We start from the raw sequence: 23,519 nt of genomic DNA on the forward strand, positions 1-23,519 counted from the left end.
AGTCTCACGTGTTGTGATGGTTTTAAAAATGGGAGTTTCCCTGCATGAGCTCTCTTTCTTTGCACACTTCCACCCATGTAAGATGTGACTAGCTCCTCCTTATCTTCCACTATGATAGTGAGGCCTCCCCAGCCATGTGGAACTGTAAGTCCATTAAACCTCTTTTTCTTCCCAGTCTCAGGTTTGTCATTATCAGCAGCGTGAAAATAAACTAATACACCTGCAGCTTTTCTCTCCTTCTCTCCTTCTTGTCACCCACAAAGCTGTGAGCAGGGGGGTGTTTCAGTCCTGTCTGTGTTAAAACTCTTTCAGTTCTGCCATTCGATGGGTCCTGAGTACTTGTCCTGCATCCAGGAAGAATGAGGTATGTGGACAACTGGAGGGTGAGCAAGGTGAAGAGGAGCTTCATTGAGCAAAGGAACAGCTCTCAGGAGACCAAAAGAGCAAAGGTGCCACTGGCCACAGAGATTTCGAGCTGGAAAAGTAACACCCTGAGGATCTTGTGACCGCATTACAGGTGTGAGACACTGTACCCAGCCATGGCTACTCATATTTTTCTTTGGAAAGTGTTTGTTCAGATTATTGCCCATTATTTAACTGGGCTATCTTTTTATTGTTGAGTTATGAGGTTTCTCTTTTCAGATATATGCACAGCAAATATTTTCTCCCAGTTTGCAGCTTGTCTATCTTCATGAGAATGTCTTTCAAAGAGCGAGTGTTTAAGTCTGATGGAATCAATTGACCATTTTTATTCTTTCTGATTAGTGCTCCTAATAGCCTACAAAATAGCTCCTTTCCACAGGTAGGGCATCCTGACAAGTGTCCAGCTCTCAGCGGAGAGGAGACCCATAGTGGGTAGCTCCTTTCCACAGGTAGGTAGTCCTGATGAGTGCAGCCCTCAATGGAGATAAGACCTGGAGTGGGTAGCTCCTTTGTGCAGGTGGTAGTCCCAATGTCTGGCTGAGTCTGGGATTTTTATGGGGTCAGAAGGGAGGAAGTGTGTGCTAATTGGTTCATGGGCAGCCATGGGTGGGCCCAGAGAAAACACCATAAGTTCTCACTCCGGGGAATAAACTCTACTCAGAACTGGCAGCCCAGGCCCTAGGATTCAGGCTATCCCTGGATTGAAAGTGGAGTTTCACTGGGGACCTGCCACTTTCCACCCAGGAATCTGCCTGTCTCCTGCTATCAACATGCTGTCTATGGCTGGGTGGCTGTAGCTGCACCCTGGAGCACAGGGCTTCAGCCCACCCAACTCGGTAGGGAGCAGTGCTCCCACCTATTCTCAGCTCCTGCCAGCTCCAGAGTATGCAGCTCTGACTGCACTTCCTTTGCTGCAGCTGGTGTTCCTGCAGCGGCTGCTCCAGATGGGCCACCACCATCAATCTCAGCACTTTGGGAGGCTGAGGCAGGTGGATTGCTTGAATCGAGGAGTTTGAGACCAGCCTGGACAACATGGTGAAACCCCATCTTTACAAAAAATACAAAAATTAGCCATGTGTGATGGCACAACCCGTAGTCCCTGCCACTCTGGAGGCTGAGGCAGGAGCATGCTTGAGCCCCGGCGTTCAAGGCTGCAATGAGCCACGATCACATCACGGCACTCCAGCCTGGGTTATGGAGTGAGACCCTGTCTCAACAACAACAACAACAACAACAACAACAACAACAACAACAACAGCAAAGAATAGCCACTATGCATGAGACAAGGAGTTCAACATTGTCATAAAAAATGAAATTGAAAACCAAGAGAAAACACATTACAACAACTACAATGGCTAAAATGTAAAGGAATGGTAACACCAAATGTTAGCAAGGACTTTAAAATGGTACACCCACCATAATGAACTGTTGGGTAGTTTCTTACTAACTTAAGCATACACCTACTCTAAAACTCAGCACTTTCATTCTAGGTATTTATACAGGAACAATAAAAATATATGTCCAGGAAAATACTTATATGTGAGGCAAGTTTCATAAGAGCTTTTTTCGTAATAGCTCCCAACCAGAAACAACACAAATGTTCACTGCACAGGAGAACAAATAAAGTTATAGTATATTCATACAATGGAATAATACTCAGCAATAAAGTGGTATGCACTACTGATATGTGCAGTACCATAAAGCAATCTTGAAAGCATTATATTGAACATCAGTAGACACTCACTTAAAAAGTATACAAAAATTGATTCAATTTATATGAACATTAAAAATAGGCAAATTTAAGTGTTTACCTGTGATGTCAGAGGATTCTCTGGGAATGTGCATGAGAAAATATTCAGGTGTGAATATTTTCCCAATTTTGGGGGGGGTTTTGAATTACACAAATGTATACAATTGTCAAAATTCATCAACATTTATACTTAGGACTTATGCCTTCCACTGGATGCAAATATTACCTCAGTTAAAAAATAACCCAAAGAGGGACAAATGCTACATATGAAACTGACACTAAAAGACATCAATATTGGAAAGCAAAGAGATAAAAGAATGCTCAACTTTGGAGAGAAGGAAGAGAAATAAGGTTCATATAGAATCTCTGAGATGGAATCTGATTTAAGATTTTGTGAACATATCCTGGAATGATTTAAAGAGATTAAAGTATGTAAATGTAAAGTAGACGAGGAAAAATAAGTAAATGAGAGGGGCGAGTTTAGTTTACTGTTGGATGTGTAAGCTAACTTTTATTGAATGCCTGCTACATAACACATTTTGTAATATATGCATACTATATAAGAATAAATATGATCCATATTACTTTATTTTAGAGAACTATTATTATTTTTATTTTACAGGTGATGAGAGAGGTCCAGAGAATTAAAATCTAAAGCCAGAGGTGGAAATTTACAGAAATAGAATTTAAATGAGAAACTAGCAAAATGGTGAACCTTGAGGCCGAACTCAGTAGCTACACATCACTTTTTTTTTTTTTTGAGACAGAGTCTCATTCTGTCCCCCAGGCCGAAGTGCTGTGGCTCACTGCAACCTCCACCTCCCGGGTTCCAGTGATTCTCCTGCCTCAGTCTTTCTGAGTAGCTGGGACTACAGGCACCCGCCACCATGCCCAGTTATTTATTTATTTTCTTTTTTTTTCTAGTAGGGATGGGGTTTCACCATATTGGCTAGGCTGGTCTCAAACTCCTGACTTTGTGAGGGAGGGAACTTAGAGGATGGGTTGATAGGTACAGCAAGTCATCGTGGCACACATACCTATATAACACATAGGTTATGTTACATACCTATGTTACATACCTGTGTTATATACCTATGTAACACATACCTATGTGTGCCACGATGATTGGCTGCACACATACCTATGTAACAAACCTGCACGTTCTGCACATATATCCTGTTTTTTAAGAAGAAATAAAGAAAAACAAAATTTTTGTTTTGTTTTGTTTTGTTTTTTTGAGACAATCTCACTCTGTCTCCCAGGCTGTAGTGCAGTGGCATAATCTCAGCTCACTACAACCACTGCCTCCTGGGTTCGAGGGATTCTCCTGCCTCAGCCTCCCAAGCAGCTGGGACTACAGGTGCATGCCATCACCCCTGGCTAATTATTTTTATTTTTATTTTTGTTTTTAGTAGAAATGGGTTTTTATGGTGTTAGCCAGGATAGTCTTCGCTGAGGAATGTTTTACTTCCAATTATGTGGTCTATTTTAGAATAAAGGCCATGGTGGACTGAGAAGAATGTATGTTCTTTTGATTTGAACTGGAGAGTTCTGTAAATGTCTATTAGGTCCACTTGATCCAGAGCTGAGTTCAAGTCCTAGATATCCTTGATAATTTTCTGTCTTGTTGATCTAATATTGAAAGTTCGGTATTAAAGTCTCCTACTATTAATGTGTGGGAGTCTAAGTCTCTTTGTAGGTCTCTAAAACCTTGTTTTATGAATCTGGATGCTCTAGTATTGGGTGCATATGTATTTAGAATAGTTAGCTCTCCTCATTGAATTGTTCCCTCTACCTTTATGTAATCCCCTTCTTTGTCTTTTTTTGATCTTTATTGGTTTAAAGTCTGTTTTGTCAGAGACTAGGATTGCAAACTTGCAACCACTGCTTTTTTTTTTTTTTTCCATTTGCTTGATGAATTTTCTTCCATCCCTTTATTTTGAGCCTTTGTGTGTCTTTGTGCATGAGATGGGTCTCCTGAATACAGCACACCAATGGGTTTTGACCCTTTATCCAACTTGCCAGTCTGTGTCTTTTAATTGGGGCATTTAGCCCATTTACATTTAAGGTTAGTATTGTTATGTGTGAATTTCAACCTGTCATCATGATGCTATTTGGTTATTTTGCACACTAGTTGGTGCAGTTTCTCCACAGTACCATTGGACTTTATATTTTGGTGTGTTTTTGCTGTGGCTGGTACTGGTTTTTCCTTTCCACATTTAGTGCTTCTCTCAGGAGCTCTTGCGAAGCAGGCCAGGTGGTAGTGAAATCTCTCAGCATTTGCTTGTCTGAAAAGGATTTTATTTCTCGTTTGCTTAGGAAGCTTAGTTTGCCTGGATATGAAATTTTGGTTGAAAATTCTTTCTTTGAGAATGTTGAATATCGGCCCCCAATCTCTTCTGGCTTGTAGAGTTTCTACCAAGACATCCACTGTTGGTCTGATAGGCTTCCCTTTGTAGGTGACCTGGTCATTCTCTCTAGCTACCCTTAACATTTTTTCCTTCATATCAACCTTGGAGAATCTGATGATTAGGTGTCTTAGGGTTGATCTTCTCATGAAGTATCTTAGTGGTGTTCTCTGTATTTCTTGAATTTGCATGTTGGTCTGTTTTGGTAGACTGGGGACATTCTCCTGCATATTATCCTCAAGTGTGTTTTCATGCTTGTTTCCATTCTCCCTGCCTCCTTTGGGTACTCCAATCAATCATAGGTTCAGTCTTTTTATGAAATCCCATATTTCTTGGAGGCTTTGTTCATTCCTTTTCATTCTTCTTTCTCTAGTCTTGTCTGCATGCCTTATTTCAGCAAGGTGGATTACAAACTCTGATATCCTTTCTTCTGCTGGGTCCATTTGGCTATTGATACTTGTGTATGCTTCAGGAAGTTCTCGTGCTGTGTTTTTCAGCTCCATCAGGTCATTTATGTTCCTTTCTAAACTAGTTATTCTAGTTAGCAGTTCCTCTAACCTTTTATCAAGGTTCTTAGCTTCTTTGCCTTGGGTTAGAACATGCTCCTTTAGCTTAGTGTAGTTTTTTATTACCCATCTTATGAAGCCTACTTTGGTCAATTTGTCCATCTCATCTTTTGTCCAGTTTTGCACCCTTGCTGGTGAGACATGGCGATCATTTGAAAGAGAAGAGGCACTCTGGCTTTTTGGGTTTTCAGCATTTTTTAGTTGATTCTTTCTCATCTTTATGAGTTTGTCTAGTTTCAATCTTTGAGGCTGCTGACACTTGGATGGGGTTTTTGTGCGGGCTTTTTTGTTGTAGTTGATGCTGTTGTGCTTGCTTTCTGTTTGCTTTTCTTTCAGTGGTCAGGTCCCTCTTCTGTAGGGCGGCTGCAGTTTGCTGGGGGTTTACTTCAGGACCTACTCATTTGATTCATCCCCATGCCAGAGATGTCACTGAAGGAACTGGGAGAACAGCAAAGATGGGTGCCTGCTCCTTCTTCTGGGATATCTGAACTTGAGGGGCATCAAGTTGATGCCAGTAGGGTTGGTCTTGTACGGGGTGTCTGACAACCCCTGTTGTAGGGTCTCACCCAGTTTGGGGGCATGGGGAACAAGACCAATTTAGCAAACCACTTTGTCCCTTGGTGGAGAGGGTGTGCGTTGCTGGGGGAAAACCCACTTGTTTGGGCTGCTCAGATTCCTCAGAACTACCAGAAGGAAAGGCTAAGTCTGCTGGTCCACAGAGACTGCAGCCACCCCTCCCGCTAGGGGCTCAGGCCCAGGGAAATCCAGGTTGTGTCCCTGAGCTTTTGGCTGGAGTTATTGGAGTTCCTGCAGGGAAGCCCCACCCAATGAGAAAGGATGAGTCCGGGTCAGGCCTGAAAAGGCAGTCTGGCTGCCATCTGCCACAGTCGGAGTGTTGGGCTGTGGGAGACACATCTTGGGACCAAGTGGTCCAGACTCCTGGGCTCCAGCAGGGGGAAAATGCAGTCTGGAGCTATAGAGATGAATGCTGCCCTTCCCCCACCCAGGGAGCTTAGCATGTTAGGCAGTTGTGAGTCCCAGTGCTGGCTGCTGCCATTTCCCCAAGGAGCTCAAATGGCTTAGACAGCAGTCAGCTGCAGCTGTGGTGCTGGCAGCTTGGTAGACTTAAGCAGATTCCAGCTGAGATGCTGTTGAGAATCTGCGCAGCTCCGGAGTTGGGATGCTAGGCCCCAGTGGTGTGGCTTCACGAGTGGGATCTTCCAATCCGTGGATTGCACAGTACCGTGGAAAAAGCACAGTTTCCCCAGCTGGGTAGCACGCTCACCCACTGCCTCCCTTGGCTGGGGGTAGGGGGTCCCCTGCCCCATGTGGCTCTCAGGCGGGCTACTGCACCACACTGTTCTTCCTCTCCGTGGATCACGCCAGCCTCCTAGTCAGTTCTGATGAGAGAACCTGGATACCTTGGTTGCCGGTAAAGGAGTCTCACACTTATTATGGTTCTTTTAGATGAGAGTCTCCCAACGACACTGTTTCTAGTGGGCCACCTTGGCCTCAGCCCCACCCCTCCACCCCAGTTTGTACTTTCATGTGGAGAAAAATCATCTGAAGCTCAGTAGCACAGAGATGATCCCCCTAAATAGAACCTAAATAGGATATGTTCCCTGCCTGGTCCTTGTAGGTATTTGAGTATGGTTATCTGACATATGACCATGTCCATTCAACTTCAGGGCCAGAGAGACTTAGAAAAAAGGTGATGATGTTACACAGTAAAACTAAAGTTTATCCAAGTAGAGATTCCATGATCTAGGAGCTAAAGGATTTGTGTTTACTGAATGATGGCAACAGAATTGATTGTGCCAAAAGCAAGATATTCTGCTGAATAAAGACAAAAAATAGGCTCTCCAAAAAGAAAGCCAATTTCATGGTGACTAATCCCTTTGATGTGTTCCAACTTGTGGGGATGCTATACAGAAACTCACAGAGAAGAAATTATTTCTCAAAGTAGCTTGACAGATGTTGGAGAATCAATCCTTCCCCTGAGAAAAGAAGTGAGGAGCAGTTAGGGCCTATGTGATTAAGATTTGGAAGATGAAGGAAATTTGTCACCCATCTAGAATATCTGGACTTCTGTTTCTTTCTCAGAAAAATGAAAGTATTAGACTAGCTCCACACAGCTCTTTTCAGTTTTAACGTTTTCTGGGTCAATGAATTATGATGACAAAATATGGTCTAGTACTGTGAGTTCTTGCCTGATATTTCCATTCTATACATACTAGTGCCTCCACCTAGAGTACAAAGTGGGAAATATTCTCCTTCCCAGGCACCAAGCTTTGACTCGCCTCCGGCTAAAACCTCACTTTTTCTCTGATTCTTCTATGCATACTTTCTATCTTCTACCCAGTCACAACAATTCATTGCATTCACAGCCCATTTAGGTTCTTCATGATCTCTGTGTTTAGAAGAAGGATTCTGAGATCAAAGGTCTGTGTTTTTGTTTAATATGTGTAATACACCTAAGTCTGAAAAGGTAGAAAAACATGGTTAAACTGATGAATTAGAACAAAAATCACACCTAATTTTTTCACTAAATGTACTTTTAAGTTAAAAGTATTAGCCTGTACTTTGTTTGGCATAATATTTTATACAGCATGTTAATACAAGATTTTCTTTGACTTATTACTTGGGTCTGGTATTAATGTTACAAAGATTAGCTGTTGCTTTGGAATGAAAGCATTGCAGTCCTACCCATACTCTACTTAGTAAGTCCCATTGTCCTTAAACTCTTTGTATCTCTTATTTTTTTTAACCTGCACAATAGAAATAATATCCTGTGAACTCTGCTTCACGTTATGCTATGTTACATGAAATAAAATTAACCTGGCGTATAGTAGGTTTTCAATAATGAATTTCAAAAGTATTCTTTAGATTACTCCTGGATCTGTAGTAGTGGTTACAGTGGCTGTTTCTTCTAGACTCAGAATGCTCTAATGTTGACTATAGTCTTCCATGTCTGACAGCTTGCGGGTACTTATCCTTTCTGCACAAATCAGCTCACCAAATTTGGGGCCTTCTGTAACACCATACACCCAGTTTTCCTCAAGGACAACTTACAAAATTCCAACTGGAATTAAATCAATATTCAAGAATCTTTGAAAGGAAGCATTTTTTCATACTATTTCATTTTGCTAGGAATTTCTCCAAAAGAGGTTTCCTGGATTTTATTATTCACAGATTGGAGAACAAAAATGTCCTTGTGAGAGGTGAGGGAGCGGTAGCTTATTCTAAAGCCATCAGGGAGGGATTCTTGGAATTCAATTAATTCATTAATGCATATTGTCAGTATTTACTGAATGATTACTATGAGGAGAATTATTTATGTTCTGATAGTTTAGAGAAACAAGACAAGAATATCCATGCTTTTATTAACAAAAGACAAAAATAAATGAACAAATAAAGACTTGTAGAGATTGAATGGGGATAGTGGTGAAATAGGTTTTAAAATAAATGGTTGTATCAGTCAGCTATTGCCACAAAAATGCTGTATAACAAGTGACTCCAAAAGTCAATTACTTTAAAGCAAATTATTTAACTCTGTTCACGTGTCTCTGAATCAGCTAGGGTAACCCTGCTTTAAGCTCAGGAATCTCTCCCTTACACTGCAGGTGTGCAAGTCAGCTGGGGCAACTTTGCTCCATATGTCCCTCCTCATTTTGGGATCATCTGAGAAAAGAAAAGAGTTTCTCATGGCAATGACAGAAGAGAAAAAGGGAAAGTCCTATGTTTCAAACACAAATCAAGTCTGTCTTTTTCTTATGTCTACTAACATCCCACTGGCCAAAGCAAGTCTCATTTCCTAAGTTAAAGTCAAAGAGTGAAGAAGTATATTTCATCCACTCTGGGAGGAGAAAGGGAATGAATATTTGATGAACAGTAATCACAGTGTTCATTGCAGATCTTTAACAAAAAAGCTTAGCATGTTGCAGAAAAGCCAGAAGACCAATGTGCTTGAAACATAGGAACAGAAGGGGAGAATGGTAGAATACGATGCTAGAGAGGAAGAAAAAACCCACCCAGGTAGCATAGGCCATCATCAGGCATTACAAGAGGAAACTTTTAGAGTGTTTTAAGCAGAGAATGACAGGAGTAGATTTACATTTTTAAAAACTTTTCTGGAGTTTTTGAAAGCTGAAAGGGATCAAGGTTGTAGGGAGACTACTCAAATGGTTATTATGGCAGCTCAGGAGAAAGGTGGTGGTGGCTTGGACTTAGGTGGCAATAATGACATAAGGAAAAGTAGTTAGATTTGAAATATATTTTGGAACAGGCCTGCACCCCAGGGGGTTTTTCGAGCTTGGAAGTGGAGGGGAGAGAGAAACAATGTAAATGGATTCTAGTTTTTAGATCTGTGCAACTCAGTAAATCATGGTTCTAATAATTGAAATGAAAAACTCTAGAGGGGCAGAAGATTTTTAGAAAGATGTTTGGAGGAATCAAAAGTTTTACTTTAGACAATAAGTCTGCCTAATGAAACTCCAAGTAGAGCTGCTAATGAGGTGATTGCATATACAATTCGAGTGGTCAGAGATACAAACTTGGAGGTTATTAGGAAATAGGTAGGATTCAAAACCATAAGACTTATCAGATTCACTGGGAAAGCACTGTAAATTTTAAAAGAATCATAAACCCAAGGAATATGAATAATATAAAACAATTACATTCCAAATTTAACATGTAGTATATTTCTTGAGAAAAAGAAAAGTGTTTCACTGAATTTGCTCCTGATAGACGGTAGCTCAAGTACATCTGCTCTGTTTCAGGTATTGCAGGTGCTATGGAAATTTTCTTAGACTTTGTAATATTAAAAAAGAAGAGAGAAAATTTTCTTATAATAAGAATTTATCTCATTTATTACATTAGATAATTACACTAATTTATAAAACTAAGAAACATGAAAGAAGAAATTTGTCAGGAACTTTTTTTCTGTAATACTTTTATTTTGGTCTTATTCAAAAGGAAGACCTATAAGGAAAACTACCTGAGCATTACACATAATGGGTGGTGATTTTGTGAGTATTTACATTTTTTCCTAGACATGAGAAGCAAGATTATAGGTGAAGTCAGCAATGGCTGCAATGTGGAGCGTGGTTAGTTAAATACAGTAACTCATTAACATGTAAGTCCCAAGCAAACCGTGCTTTGTAATTACGGTTTAAGTTGCAAAATATGCTTTGACTACAGAAGTCAGTCATCAATTTTTCCAGGTTAATTACCTATAAGGATGCAATAACAGAGATAGGAAGAGCCGAAAGGAAATGAGCTAGGAATTTGTAAGGATTATGGGCAAAGCAAGGTTACATACAGATTGGGAAATTGAACGTTTGTTTACATTTACCTAAATCTCCAAGGTTGGGTTATACACATCCTATGTGGGTGTATGCATGCACACATCCATCTGTATTTCTAGAAAATAGACTTTAATTGAACAGAAAAATCAATTGAGTTCACAGACTTCGACATCATTATTTGGTCAGATGAATCAGAGTTGCAGCTTCAAACGATAGACTCATTTATAGAAATGGAGCAAACTCACAATTTATCTAAACATTCAGCTGATGATTGTACATGATCCAAGGGCAATCTTCTTGAATGATTTTTTTAAAGTTAACATTGCCAGTCAGAGAGGAAAAGGATGACGAGGGAAAAGCCTGAAAAAACTGACTATAAAAGCTCACATAAAATATGAAGATTAATGATAACAAAAGAATGTTAAAAGGTGTGGCTGAAAGAAACATTTAAAATTAAAACATGGAAAGAGCATGTAAGAAATTTAACATAATCAGTATTTTCATTCAACTTAGTAAGTATTATTAATCACTTATGGATTATAAACCTTAGAAGTCAGAATGTTTTCCTTCTAGCAGTTTACAGTTTACCATACACTGTATAAACAAACTACGGAGCATTTAACAGAAAACTAGGAAAAATAGAAGTAGACAAGACTACTTTCAGGACTCAAACTTGGAAATGTTTTTGTTGATTAGGCCATAAAATACAGGATGATCAAAGGAAGGTGAAGGGGAGATTCCAGGTTGTAGAAACACATCAGGCCAAGTTTTAGGTATTTAGGTTACCAAAAGATTGGAAAGTCCAGGAAGCTGTTAATGAGGTATTAAAGTCACCAGAGCTATAGGAAAAAACCATAAGGAACTGAAGAACCAACCCTTCATCAGTTGATTCCTGAGCTTGCCCTTCTCCAAATGAGATAAGCTTACAGACCACTCTTTCTAACTGCCAATTCTTCAGATGTCTCTGTTGATTATTTTCAGCCATTGCCTAGTAAAGGTCTGACATAAGTAACAGTACAAGCTTAGAAATCTACTTACTTCAGAGATGTTGTAATCAATAGGTACCTAACAGGTAACACCCACTTAAGAAGGCCAACACAGGAATATTATTAAGGGACAATGTTTAAAATCTTTATCAGATATTTTAAGAACTAGGTAACCCTTAGAAGGATCTAAGGTAGGCCGGGCGTGGTGGCTCACGCCTGTAATCCCAGCACTTTGGGAGGCCGAGGTGGGCAGATCATGACGTCAAGAGATCGAGACCATCCTGGCCAACATGGTGAAACCCCATCTCTACTAAAAATACAAGAATTAGCTGGGCCTGGTGGTGTGCCTGTAGTCCCAGCTACTCAGGGGGCTGAGGCAGGAGAGTTGCTTGAACTCAGGAGGAGGAGATTGCAGTGAGCCGAGATCACGCCACTGCATTCCATCCTGACAACAGAGAGAGTCTCCATCTCAAAAAAAAAAAAAAAAAAAGAAAAAGGATCTGGGATAAAAAGCCTTTAAAATAAAAACAGTTCACCCATCTCCATAGCAAGGTGTCTACAATCCTGCATTAAAGGCATCATTTAGGAAGTTCGTAGGGTAATTTTTAAGTGGAAAAATACATACTTAACCTTTATCCCTACAACAAATTGTTTTATTGGTTTATCTGTAGCTTGAAGGCATTAGATTAGAGCTAGAAACAAAAAGTGTAACACATTAAAGAAAATACCAATTAGAGGTCAAAGTTTATCTACATCATAATTTTACCAAAGTTATACATCTTTTTTCCCCAAAAGGAAAATAGCATATAGCATCTATTTGAGTTTGAATTATTTGACATAACTTATTGTTTCCCCTATTCTGGAATATTTATCATATATCTCAATTTTCACATTAACAACTAATATCCATGTTATATATCTAAAATGAATTTCCATTAAGCCTTCTCCCCCTCTCCCCCTTTTTTCTAATTAATTAGGAATCAATTTTGTCAACATATTGAAGAAATCATCTGAGGAAAATAAGAATCACTTTTCCTTTTTACTGTTAGACTGCTATCACACATTTTAAAAGATCATTTTTGTATTTGCAATTCAAAAGCAGAGAAAACAACTAATTATCATGCAAAGTATACATAATTTTCCTGATTTGTTAGTCAAAGTGGCTTTAAGAGGATTCTGTCACAAAGATGCTCTGATAGTAACAGGAAAGAAAGCACAAATCCTCACTGAGACTCTGTTAAGTGAAAATAGTGTTTCAAGCTTCCATTGCTCCCCCTAATGGTAGGAAAGCAGAAAACATCTAGATGTATGTATTTCACATTTGTCAACTAAATACAGAAACCTTCCTCCACGTGAGTATGTTCAATATTGTGTTTTATGTAAGTTCAGAAAACTAACTAAAAGTAATAAATATATCAGTTATTATTAAATTTCTGGTATTATATGAAAGACTCCTTGCTATTCTAAGTAATTATTAAATGTTTGGAATTAATCTCTTCAGTTAAGTTTAGGGTAAAGGTGAAAAAGTTAAACTCATAGATTGTATAATATAAATCAATTATCTATAGGAATCAATCCTATTTTTTCTCAACTGTTACTATATGATTGATTTATTTAAAAATTAAACAAGGCTCAGACAACTTTACATTCAAATATTCACATCTCTAACAGCACTGACTTGTCAAATTACCCCATGTATCTTAAAATGCTTACTACAAGAAGAAAGTTTTACTCTAAAAGGCATTTTGAACAATTTTCTTTTGAGAACTCAGACAAAGAGTGGGTATCAGTGTAACTCATGAAATACATGAAGACTATCATAGAAAAGTGACTTTGGTGAATGGTGGTTATTTAGGATTGTCTCCTTTCCAAAAGTACAATCTCATTTTTATGATGAAAAGAGTATTATAACAGGGAAAGAAAGCTGATGCAATAGTAAAAACTGTTGAGAAGGGAATTATACAAAGAATGAGACATGGCTTCAAGAATGAATTCAAAAAGAGCAGAAAAATACAGGCACAAAAAGAGATAATGTACAGAAGAAAGTCAGTGATACAACAATACAAATTTTTACCTGCTGGCGTGTAAGTAATTTAGAGCAGGATTTTATAAACATGAAATTGTTTTTCTAATACATTCAACCAAAAGTCAGCACACATAGTTCAGTCATCTCTCATTACTTACAATAAAATATTTTCTATTTGTTAGGAAATAATATCTTATTCCCTGGATCTATTATTTCTTTTTATTGATTTTCTTTCTATCCTCTAAACTTATTTACTTAATTTTTATAACTGATTCTCTGTCTATATTCCATCTTATTCTAGCATGGATTATTTAAAACCTGTATTAGTTTTGGAACCACTAAATATTTGCTCAGAAGTTTGCATTACCAGAGAAGCCCCCTAACTCTTCGAGAACTTCCAAGCTTAAGGAATCACTGATTTCATGCATTCATCCTGGAGATTTTGCTTAAAAATTAGAAATAACAGATCTCATGTTTCACAAAATCAAAATGACAGCTTTTGGAGTGGGGGAATGAGAAGTGGGAAAAGGATGATACTGGGGGTTCTTTGTCAGTATGCTCTATATAGCAGTGCAGTTGAATGACTCCTTCTGTGCGTCAGAAATCCAAAGCAGCAGCAGCAGCGATTAGGGAAGATCGTCACTTTCATTCAAGGTTCAGAAATTGGGGAGGAGAGCAGGGGGAACAAAGGGAAAGGGGAGGAGAAAGCAGGGCGAAGAGGGGAGGGATGGAGGTGAAGATAGGGCACATCCCGCAAAGATAATGCCTGTACAATCAATGACATCATCCTCCTGCTTATATATATAGGGGAATGGGCAGAGCACCTCTCATAGTTCACTCACTTTCGAAGCCAGCTGAAGGCAAGAGGAAGTGCTAGAGAGAGCCCCCTTCAGTGTGCTTCTGACTTTTATGGACTTGGCTTGTTAGAAGGCTGAAAGATGATGGCAGGAATGAAAATGCAGCTTGTATGCGTGCTACTCCTGGCTTTCAGCTCCTGGAGTCTGGGCTCAGGTAAGCAAAACAGAATTTCACAACTCCCTGAAGTGATTTCTTTTTTCTCTTTTGCAGTGTGTTGCTACTTATGTTAAGGTATCTAGGGAGAAGAGTTGCTCCCTTTTATTCAGGATTTACCTTCTAGTGACAGAAACTGAGTATCTTTTTCTCTGCCTTTATGATAACTGAGAGATGTATTTTCCCTTTTAAAATCTGCAAAGCAATAAAAAGGATTTCAATGAAACACTGCACGACCCCCTTTGGAGTTCAACCACTAGAGGGAAAAAAAAAACCTACAAAACTTTCAATTAGGCTGATCATTATCTAATGAGAAATACAGAGGCAGTGGCTGTCAACCTGCAAACCCATCATTAAATCCCATTCCATTCAAAACGTTTTACTCTCATCCTCATTCAATCTCTTAGGAAGCGGTGGCCTTCACGCCCTTGTAATAGTCCCCATATTATTTTCTTAATTGTTTGTGTCAAGATAACAAATAAAGTGAAAATTGATGCTTAGTGAAAAATGAATGAAGCATTATTTGTAGAAAATTATTTCTAGAAAAATACAAAAATATTCCAGATCCTTTTTGAGAATAGAGTTTGCATAGTCTAATAATGTAACTGTTTGTGCTATTAATATAACTGTTTGACATTTTTTCCATGCCATTTAAGTTAATACAAAATACAATTGGAAAATTGGTATTCTTATATTGATGGAAATGATTTGACTTTAGAGTGTTTTGCATGTGGTTTGAAAGAAGTTGTATCGTCCTAAATATCTATGAATAACTCACTTTGAAAATAAGACTTAAATTGAAAGATATAACATGAAATATTACAACCATTGCAGAAGGCTATACTTAATATTTAAGAAATATTTGAATGACCACTTCAAAGGGAAAAGAACCCCTTAGGAAGTAAATGAAGCAAAAATAATTTAACCTGTTCTGTGCTTTTATGTATCATAAATATGACATTGAAATGTTTAACTCAAACTCATGCTATCATTTGATTTAAATTATGAAATTAAAATCTAAGAAGATATAAATGTGATTTATACAAAATTTTAAATTTATTTTAATCATCAGAACATAACTTTCAGCTTCTACTTTTTAAACCTTATGAGAAAAAACAAACTTTTCTACAATTATGATTTTATCTGGAAGTTTTATGAAATTAAAGATTCACATACTTCTGGAAGAAAAACTGGGTTACTGATTAAGCACTGTGTTTATTAACTTGAAACTACTTGTTGTAATAATGCAAAAGTTATGAGGATTTTGGTATACATTGTTCATAAATTCCTAAAACAGATTATGTCTCTAACAAATAGGGAGAAAAAATCTCTTGTATAATTTAGGTTCTAGGTTAAATTAAGCCAATGGTTTCTCCGATTGTGACATTTCTTTTTACTGAGTGCATAGTACAAGGAGGATAGAGTCATTTTTAACTTTATTTTTATTATTGTATAGTATTTTCTAAATTTTCCTTCTCTGTAAAATATTCATTAACAGAAACTTGGATAGAGTTTTTTAAAAATCCAGAGATCCATTTTCAATGCTGTTGTACATGTGTTATTGAACAGCTCCACTTTTGCTTTAAACAATTTCCTTAAATGCCTATGAAAAAATTAAGGATACATAATGCTGAATTCTTAAAGTACAAATACAATACTTTCAACGTGCGTTTTGTAAAAACCATCTCAAGTTAAGTAAACCTCCGTATCTTTATTATTCTAAAATTATCAGTAATCAATTCCCTTTGATTTTGCCTTGAAAAAGTCTCCTGTATAATCTTCATTATGTTGTGTTTTTAAATGTTAATATGCATATTTTCTATATATGTAAACTATGGCTGGTAAGAAATAAACTACTGTTAACATATTTGGTTAAAATATGTGTTATACAATGTAATCACATTTTTAAGGTCTGAAATTCAAAGATTAAACAACTCCAAGTGATCAATTGCTGTCTGAAAAATAATCATATGCTTATTTACTTAGAAGTGCTTCTACTATTTTAGCTTCCTATTATGCTAAAGTATAACTATAATTTGTTTTTTAGGATTACTATTTTTAAGAAAATACATAAGAAAGACACTAACCTCTAAGATTTTTTTTTAGATTAACCTAAAATCTGTAGATTATGATATACTTTTATGATATGTGATTATAGTAAACCTGATTTTGATTTTACTCAGATTCAGAAGAGGAAATGAAAGCATTAGAAGCAGATTTCTTGACCAATATGCATACATCAAAGGTAACTTTTTCTTTTCTTTAACCCTGGGTTGAAGAACATATGAACTCTCATTGTAAACATGGTATTCTTTTCCCATAGTAATAACTTCTCATCAAGATTGAAAATTTCCTTGAGATGAATTTCCTTTTTGAAAAAAAAAAATTCTTTTAGTTAAAAGAAGTTAAAGGTGTTGATATGACAGGCAAAGAAATTATAATTCTATCAATCAGCATGTTGCAATTTTAATTAATTGCCACACATATTTGTGTGCCTGTAAATGTTTTTGAAGGAACTTGTTTCCATGCCTTTTACATTGGGTATGATGAAAGGTATGTTGGTCTCAAGGTAAATGAAAACAAAGTGAGCTCTTTGCCTTTTTTATTATATTAAGGGAAATAAAAAGGTGTTCCTAAATTAGAAATAAAAGTTCATGACAACCTGCGAAAGAAATGTAATATAGAGGGGACAGCAGTGGACTGGCAAGCAGGAACATTGAGATCTAATCCTGAAACAGTGACTTATTAAATATTTTATCTTTAGCAAGTGGGTTAGTTCACCTTGCTTACCTGTGTTTCCTTGTTTATAAATGCAGGGATTGCAGTTCATAATCTTCTAGACATTTACCATTCTATAATGTATTTAGGAATTACTAAACTGTACTCTTCATTGTATGTCTGGATTTAAATTCTCCCTATAACAGACATGTTATTTTTACATGTTCTTCTTCTTTTTTTTTTTTTTAATTGAGCCAAATACAACTTTGTATCCCGGGCCCTATTACTCCTCTGTTGGGGTCTTGAAAGCAAGTTTTAAAAATTCCATCTGTACCTAGGAATACATTCTGGGGTACATGTGCAGGATGTGCAGGTTTGTTATATAGGTAAACGTATGCCGTAATGGTTTTCTGCACCTATCAACCCGTCACCTAGGTATTAAGTCTAGCATGCATTAGCTATTTTTCTTAATGCCCTTCCTCCCTCCACCCCACCCTCTGACAGGGCCCAGTGTGGGTTGTTCCCCTCCCTGTGCCCATGTGTTCTCATTGTTAGTACTCAATCAGAATACCAATGGCAACAACCTCTTCAGTTCAAAAATAGACAACTGAAGTTAATAGACTGTGTTAGAAAATGGGATAAGTTAGGTGTCTTGGTGGTGTCTTGGTATAGATTTATCTAATTCCCAGGTGCACGTTTATACATGAAGGTTCTATATAATCTGTGATGTTACCCATAACAATTATTAATGTGTGGAATGCATTACTAGCTTCATACTTTGTAATTGTCCACATTTAATAATACCATCTTTGAGTGACAAAGATGGAGCAGTGGCTCCATTACATGTTAAGCTGAAATGTAATAGAGATAGAATAATTTTTTTATTTTTCATTTTTCATCTGTGATATATATGTCATTTATATATTTCTGCCATCATTTTAATTTCCTTGCTTTCTTACTTTGCTCTGTGTGTACACACATAAGTGCATGTGTATGTGAATATAACTATTGCATTTTATTAAATAGAAGTTATGAGATATTGGCAGTATATAACTTTGTGAACACGATGTTACTAAATAAATAACACTATATTTATTAGACTGGAGTAGCAATTAGACCCTAAATGTGATGGTTTAGCACACTGGGAATTCATTTCTTGCTCATGTAACACAAGTTTTAATTGCAGGGTTTTTTTTAATATATTTCAGATTAGTAAAGCACATGTTCCCTCTTGGAAGATGACTCTGCTAAATGTTTGCAGTCTTGTAAATAATTTGAACAGCCTAGCTGAGGAAACAGGAGAAGTTCATGAAGAGGAGCTTGTTGCAAGAAGGAAACTTCCCACTGCTTTAGATGGCTTTAGCTTGGAAGCAATGTTGACAATATACCAGCTCCACAAAATCTGTCACAGCAGGGCTTTTCAACACTGGGAGGTATAGCAATAACAAAATATTAATATGATTATAGTTACACTAGTTAGCTCTCATTTGTATTAATTTCTTAAATTCCCAATCATAATCATAACAAGAAGAGTTACAAGTATTGAAGAAGAACAAGCCATGTGTTGAAGTCAACATTGCTTCAAATCTTCAAAGTGTCCTTCAAATATTTGAAACTCAGCAAAATATGTTTTTCTTCAATATTAAAAGGAGGATATATCTTAAGGCAGATTTGATCCACATGTTTTTATTATGCTTAAGTGGATGGCATGCTTAGACAATTTTTGTTGTTGTAGGTGGTGGCATATCTTACAAAATTTAAGCAACTCAAAATGTTGTCTTAGAAACACAAAGTCATATGTAGTGATCTATAAACAAACACAGAATATGAAGATTCCAAGTAAAACTGGAATAAAACATAAATATTTGTATTTAAATATATTAGGCAAATAAAAATATATATTTTATATACATAAATATATATTTTTATATAAAAATATAGGATAAAGATATATTAGGTTAGTGCAAAAGTAATTGCAGTTTTTACCATTGAAAGTAATGGCAAGAACCGTAATTACTTTCACACCAACCTAATATATCCCTATTATTCCAGTTTTATCTGAAACCTATTGTACTTGAATATATTAGGAAAATAAAAATATTTTTAATTTATATAAAGGTATATATAGTAACGATATATATCCCCATCATTTCAGTTTATTTGGAAACCTTTGTGTTCTATATTTGTTTATAAATACACACAAAACATAGTGTGTAATAATTTACTTGCAAAATGCTTTACAATTTATTGTCTTCATTGATATATTTTGCTCTGAAAGATAAATTACAGCTTTGGAAAGATATAGAACAATGTCAGGATAAAGAAGAGAAGGGGGAAGAAAAATAAATTCTTTAACAAAAACAAAACAAATTTTTTAAAATTTTCGACAAGGGAAACATTTCTTTCAAATTAACCTCTAAGAGAAATTTGGTCAATATTTTATATTCTGGATTTACACTAACATTGGGGATCTGAGGGTGTCTTCCCTGCTAATTTAACAAACTTGTGACTGGCTACCAAAGAGCTACCCTGTGGATAAGAAGAAGTGCAGGCAGAATTTCTAGTGTTTATTATAACTGGTAAGCGAAAAGATAATTTCTAAACAAAAAACTGAAAAGACCAGTTTTTAATTTACTATTAATTATTTAATTTAAATTCTTGGTAAATTGTTTAGTATTTAAAATATGTTTTGGCCAGGCACGGTGGCTCATGCCTGTAATCCCAGCACTTTGGGAGGCCAATGCTGGCGGATCAGGAGGTCAGGAGATCGAGACCATCCAGGCTAACACGGTGAAACCCCGTCTTTACTAAAAATACAAAAAATTAGCCGCGCATAGTGGCCGGCGCCTGTAGTCCCAGCTACTGGGGAGGCTGAGGCAGGAGAATGGCGTGAACTCGAGAGGCGGAGCTTGCGGTGAGCTGAGATCACGGCACTGCACTCCAGCCTGGGCGACAGAGCAAGACTCCATCTCAAACAAACAAACAAAAAGTTTAAGGTCAAAGAAACTTGAAAAATACATATTTTGATATAGGAAAATGTCCATTATATGTTATTTATCCAAAAAAAACCTCAGTAAACTATTATGTATACCAATCAAGTGCAAATAAGATTAAAACTTTTCCCTATTTTAAATGTTATTGAGTGATTTAAAATAAAATGATAATATTCTGAGCATAGTACAAGTAATTACAGACTATGCACAAAAAAAACTAAAGATTAAGAAACTAGATTGTCTGACAGTAGCTGTTTTTTCTCCTCTGAAATTGAGTAGCTGTGGGTTGAAATAAAGTACTTGGTTGTAAGATTTTATTCATATGCATTGCAATTTAAAACTTAGTCCCCTATCAGTATTTGTTATAGTGACCCCTCAAATTAGAAGACAACCAAAAATACAAAGAAAATTTCTATCTTTAACATATTTTTAAAGTTTCTGTAAATTGTGTATTAAACTCTGGACAGATTTCTTAAATGGTAGCTGAAATTTTTGAGTCAGAACCATATTCTTAGAAAACAAATTATACTTAATATTATAATGGGGCATATTCCTGCCTCATGATGTTAGGCAAGATTCTACATGGTGCTTAACTCCCTTAAGTTATTGAATCTGAGCTTGCTTTAATGATTAAGCACCAGAATCTAAAGAGATTGTCATCGTTTAAACAGAGCTTTCTCATATGTTGATTTCTACACTGACAAAGTTGGATAAAGCACCTTTCATCCCTCTATCAAGAAGTAGATCCTTGGAATGGTTTTCATGTCAAATCAGTAACTGACTTAATTGAATATAAAGTCTTGTTACCTTTGTGGCCAAACTTGGTTTACCAGATCAAAAACTATATTTATTGTAATATATATTTCATCCTTTTGGTATTTCCATCATAAATTGAAGCCTGAAAAGTACTCAAAGTTCTATTTGATGTTTTTCTTCAAAGGACTGGATTAGTGTATGGCCTTGAAATATATAGTTAGTAAAGTTTACAGAAATTTTTTAAAAGAACTAGCCTGGTGAACTAGGAAGAATACTGAACTGAGTCAGAATTACCATGTTCTTACACTATTTCGGCCACTGAATAGCCGTCTCTCCTTTGAAAAAACAATTTCTTTGAATTTCATGTATCTCGTAGCTCACCTACATATGTCTTGCTGTCTTAACAGCAAATGAGATAGAATGTAGAAAAATGCTCTAAAACAAAAGAGTTTATTCTTGTAAGTTTCCCTTATTTTATCTCTATCTTGCAGTTAATCCAGGAAGATATTCTTGATACTGGAAATGACAAAAATGAAAAGGAAGAAGTCATAAAGAGAAAAATTCCTTATATTCTGAAACGGCAGCTTTATGAGAATAAACCCAGAAGACCCTACATACTCAAAAGAGATTCTTACTATTACTGAGAGAATAAATCATTTATTTACATGTGATTGTGATTCATCATCCCTTAATTAAATATCAAATTATATTTGTGTGAAAATGTGACAAAACACACTTATTTGTCTCTTCTACAATTGTGGTTTATTGAATGTGATTTTTCTGCACTAATATAAATTAGACTAAGTGTTTTCAAATAAATCTAAATCTTCAGCATGATGTGTTGTGTATAATTGGAGTAGATATTAATTAAGTCACATGTATAATGTTTTGTAATTTTGCAAAACATATCTTGAGTTGTTTAAACAGTCAAATGTTTGATATTTTATACCAGCTTATGAGCTCAAAGTTCTACAGCAAAGCCTAGCCTACATATCATTCACCCAAAACAAAGTAATAGCACCTCTTTTATTATTTTGACTGAATATTTTTTGGAATTGAAAGAAACATACATTCTTTTCAAGACTTCCTCATGAGTCTCTCAACTATGGAAAAAGTTGTTATGATAAAATAGGAACAGCTGAAAGATTGATTAATGAACTATTGTTAATTCTTCCTATTTTAGTGAATGACCTTGAACTGAATTTTTTGTCTGTTAAAAGAACTTGATAGCTAATAAAAAGACAACTAACCATCAAAATCATATGTTTCTCCACAGATTTACTTCTTTATAGAGTTACTTGTTATATAATTTTTCCCCTTTTGCATTTTGATCAAGTAAATAATAGTTTTAACTTCACTGAGGTATTTGTGTGACTAATATTTTTCTCAATTGGGAGGACATATTTGAGGCAAAAGCTATGCTTGAAATAACGCCTTTAAATTTTCTTTAAGATCATACATATGGTGTCTGAAGCCCTCAAAGCCTTTGCAAGTCATCATTAGTAGTGACTTCCTTGACTCTTTCTTTTATAGAGGTCTAGGAAGTCCTCTCCTCACAGGGCTGCAACTTATCCCACAGTCATCTATGCAGGATAAATCAGATCTTGAGTTGTTCTGGTATTAAGAAGCCTTTACAACTCCATCTCCCTTTGAGAAGATTGTCCCTCCTTGAGGATTAATATTACTCTTGAAAGAAGTTAAGAGAAATCTATAGATCTCCGAGTTTTTCTTGTAAAATCACGACTTCTCATTATTACTACCCCACCATCTCTTACCATCCCATTTGTCTCATAATTGAAAGTGCCCAAAGTCTTGCTTATAAGAAGGAAACTATTTCATAATGATTAAGAGTGTCTTCTCTGCAGCTAGAATGCCTAGATTCAGCTCCATTACTCACTAAGCAGTATTGGACAACTTACTTAGCCTCCCTGTTTATTGAATCATAAAATGTAGACAACAATGAGGTTTGCAGGAGGATGAGATGAACTGATTATATATATATATATATATATATATATATAATGCTTAGAATGGTGCCTTGAACATATTAATAACACACTAACAGTTATTAGTAGTAACAGTAGTACCAACTTTCCCATAAGAAAGTACTCATCAGATGATATACTTCCCTGTTTACTTCATTAGTTAACAAAAGTTCAAATCTACTAGGTCATACATCATCATCAAAACTCTGTTCTAAGCCCACACCCACTCTTTTCCAACCCTTTAAGTCCTTTCATTGGTTATTCTACGAGATTCACGGTCATTGCTTTCTTAATAGCTTTTTCAATGCCTGACTGACTTTTACAACATGTGTTAACATTATCTGGAAGTGAGGTATGTGGTCTGGTCACTACTATATCATTTTTCCTTTCCCTTTTAAAAACTATGGATTATTTGAAATATAGGGCATAAGACAATTTCATCTACTGTATTTTGAATAACTATTGTTCTCTCAGTTTCTGAACATCTTCACCTCCAATAATGCACACTTATCCTTTTCATATCAACCAGTCACTTCCATGGTCATATCACAGAACATTTCACTACTAATAAATTCATTCTTTTCAAAATCT

At 36.3% G+C, this 23,519-nt stretch overlaps 1 protein-coding gene across 1 annotated transcript; it reads left to right on the plus strand.

Moving 5' to 3' along the window:
- Positions 1-499: 499 nt before the first annotated feature.
- NTS (neurotensin) lies at positions 500-22,204 on the plus strand. Its single transcript, XM_032170861.2, has 5 exons — positions 500-517; positions 14,273-14,476; positions 16,660-16,721; positions 18,403-18,627; positions 21,435-22,204. The coding sequence occupies exons 2-5, from the start codon at positions 14,404-14,406 to the stop codon at positions 21,585-21,587; spliced, it is 513 nt and encodes a 170-aa protein (XP_032026752.1). The 5' UTR covers positions 500-517; positions 14,273-14,403; the 3' UTR covers positions 21,588-22,204.
- The last annotated feature ends 1,315 nt before the right edge of the window (positions 22,205-23,519 follow it).

This window comes from Hylobates moloch, unplaced genomic scaffold (genome assembly GCF_009828535.3).
Source record: "Hylobates moloch isolate HMO894 unplaced genomic scaffold, HMol_V3 SCAFFOLD_12, whole genome shotgun sequence".
Taxonomy (NCBI): domain Eukaryota; kingdom Metazoa; phylum Chordata; class Mammalia; order Primates; family Hylobatidae; genus Hylobates; species Hylobates moloch.

Excerpts from the sequence above, each read along its gene's own strand:
- NTS (XM_032170861.2), top strand. The coding sequence starts at position 14,404 with ATGATGGCAGGAATGAAAATGCAGCTTGTATGCGTGCTACTCCTGGCT. Across the intron at positions 14,477-16,659 it reads CTCCTGGAGTCTGGGCTCAG|ATTCAGAAGAGGAAATGAAA; the intron begins GTAAGCAAAACA and ends GATTTTACTCAG. Across the intron at positions 16,722-18,402 it reads CCAATATGCATACATCAAAG|ATTAGTAAAGCACATGTTCC; the intron begins GTAACTTTTTCT and ends AATATATTTCAG.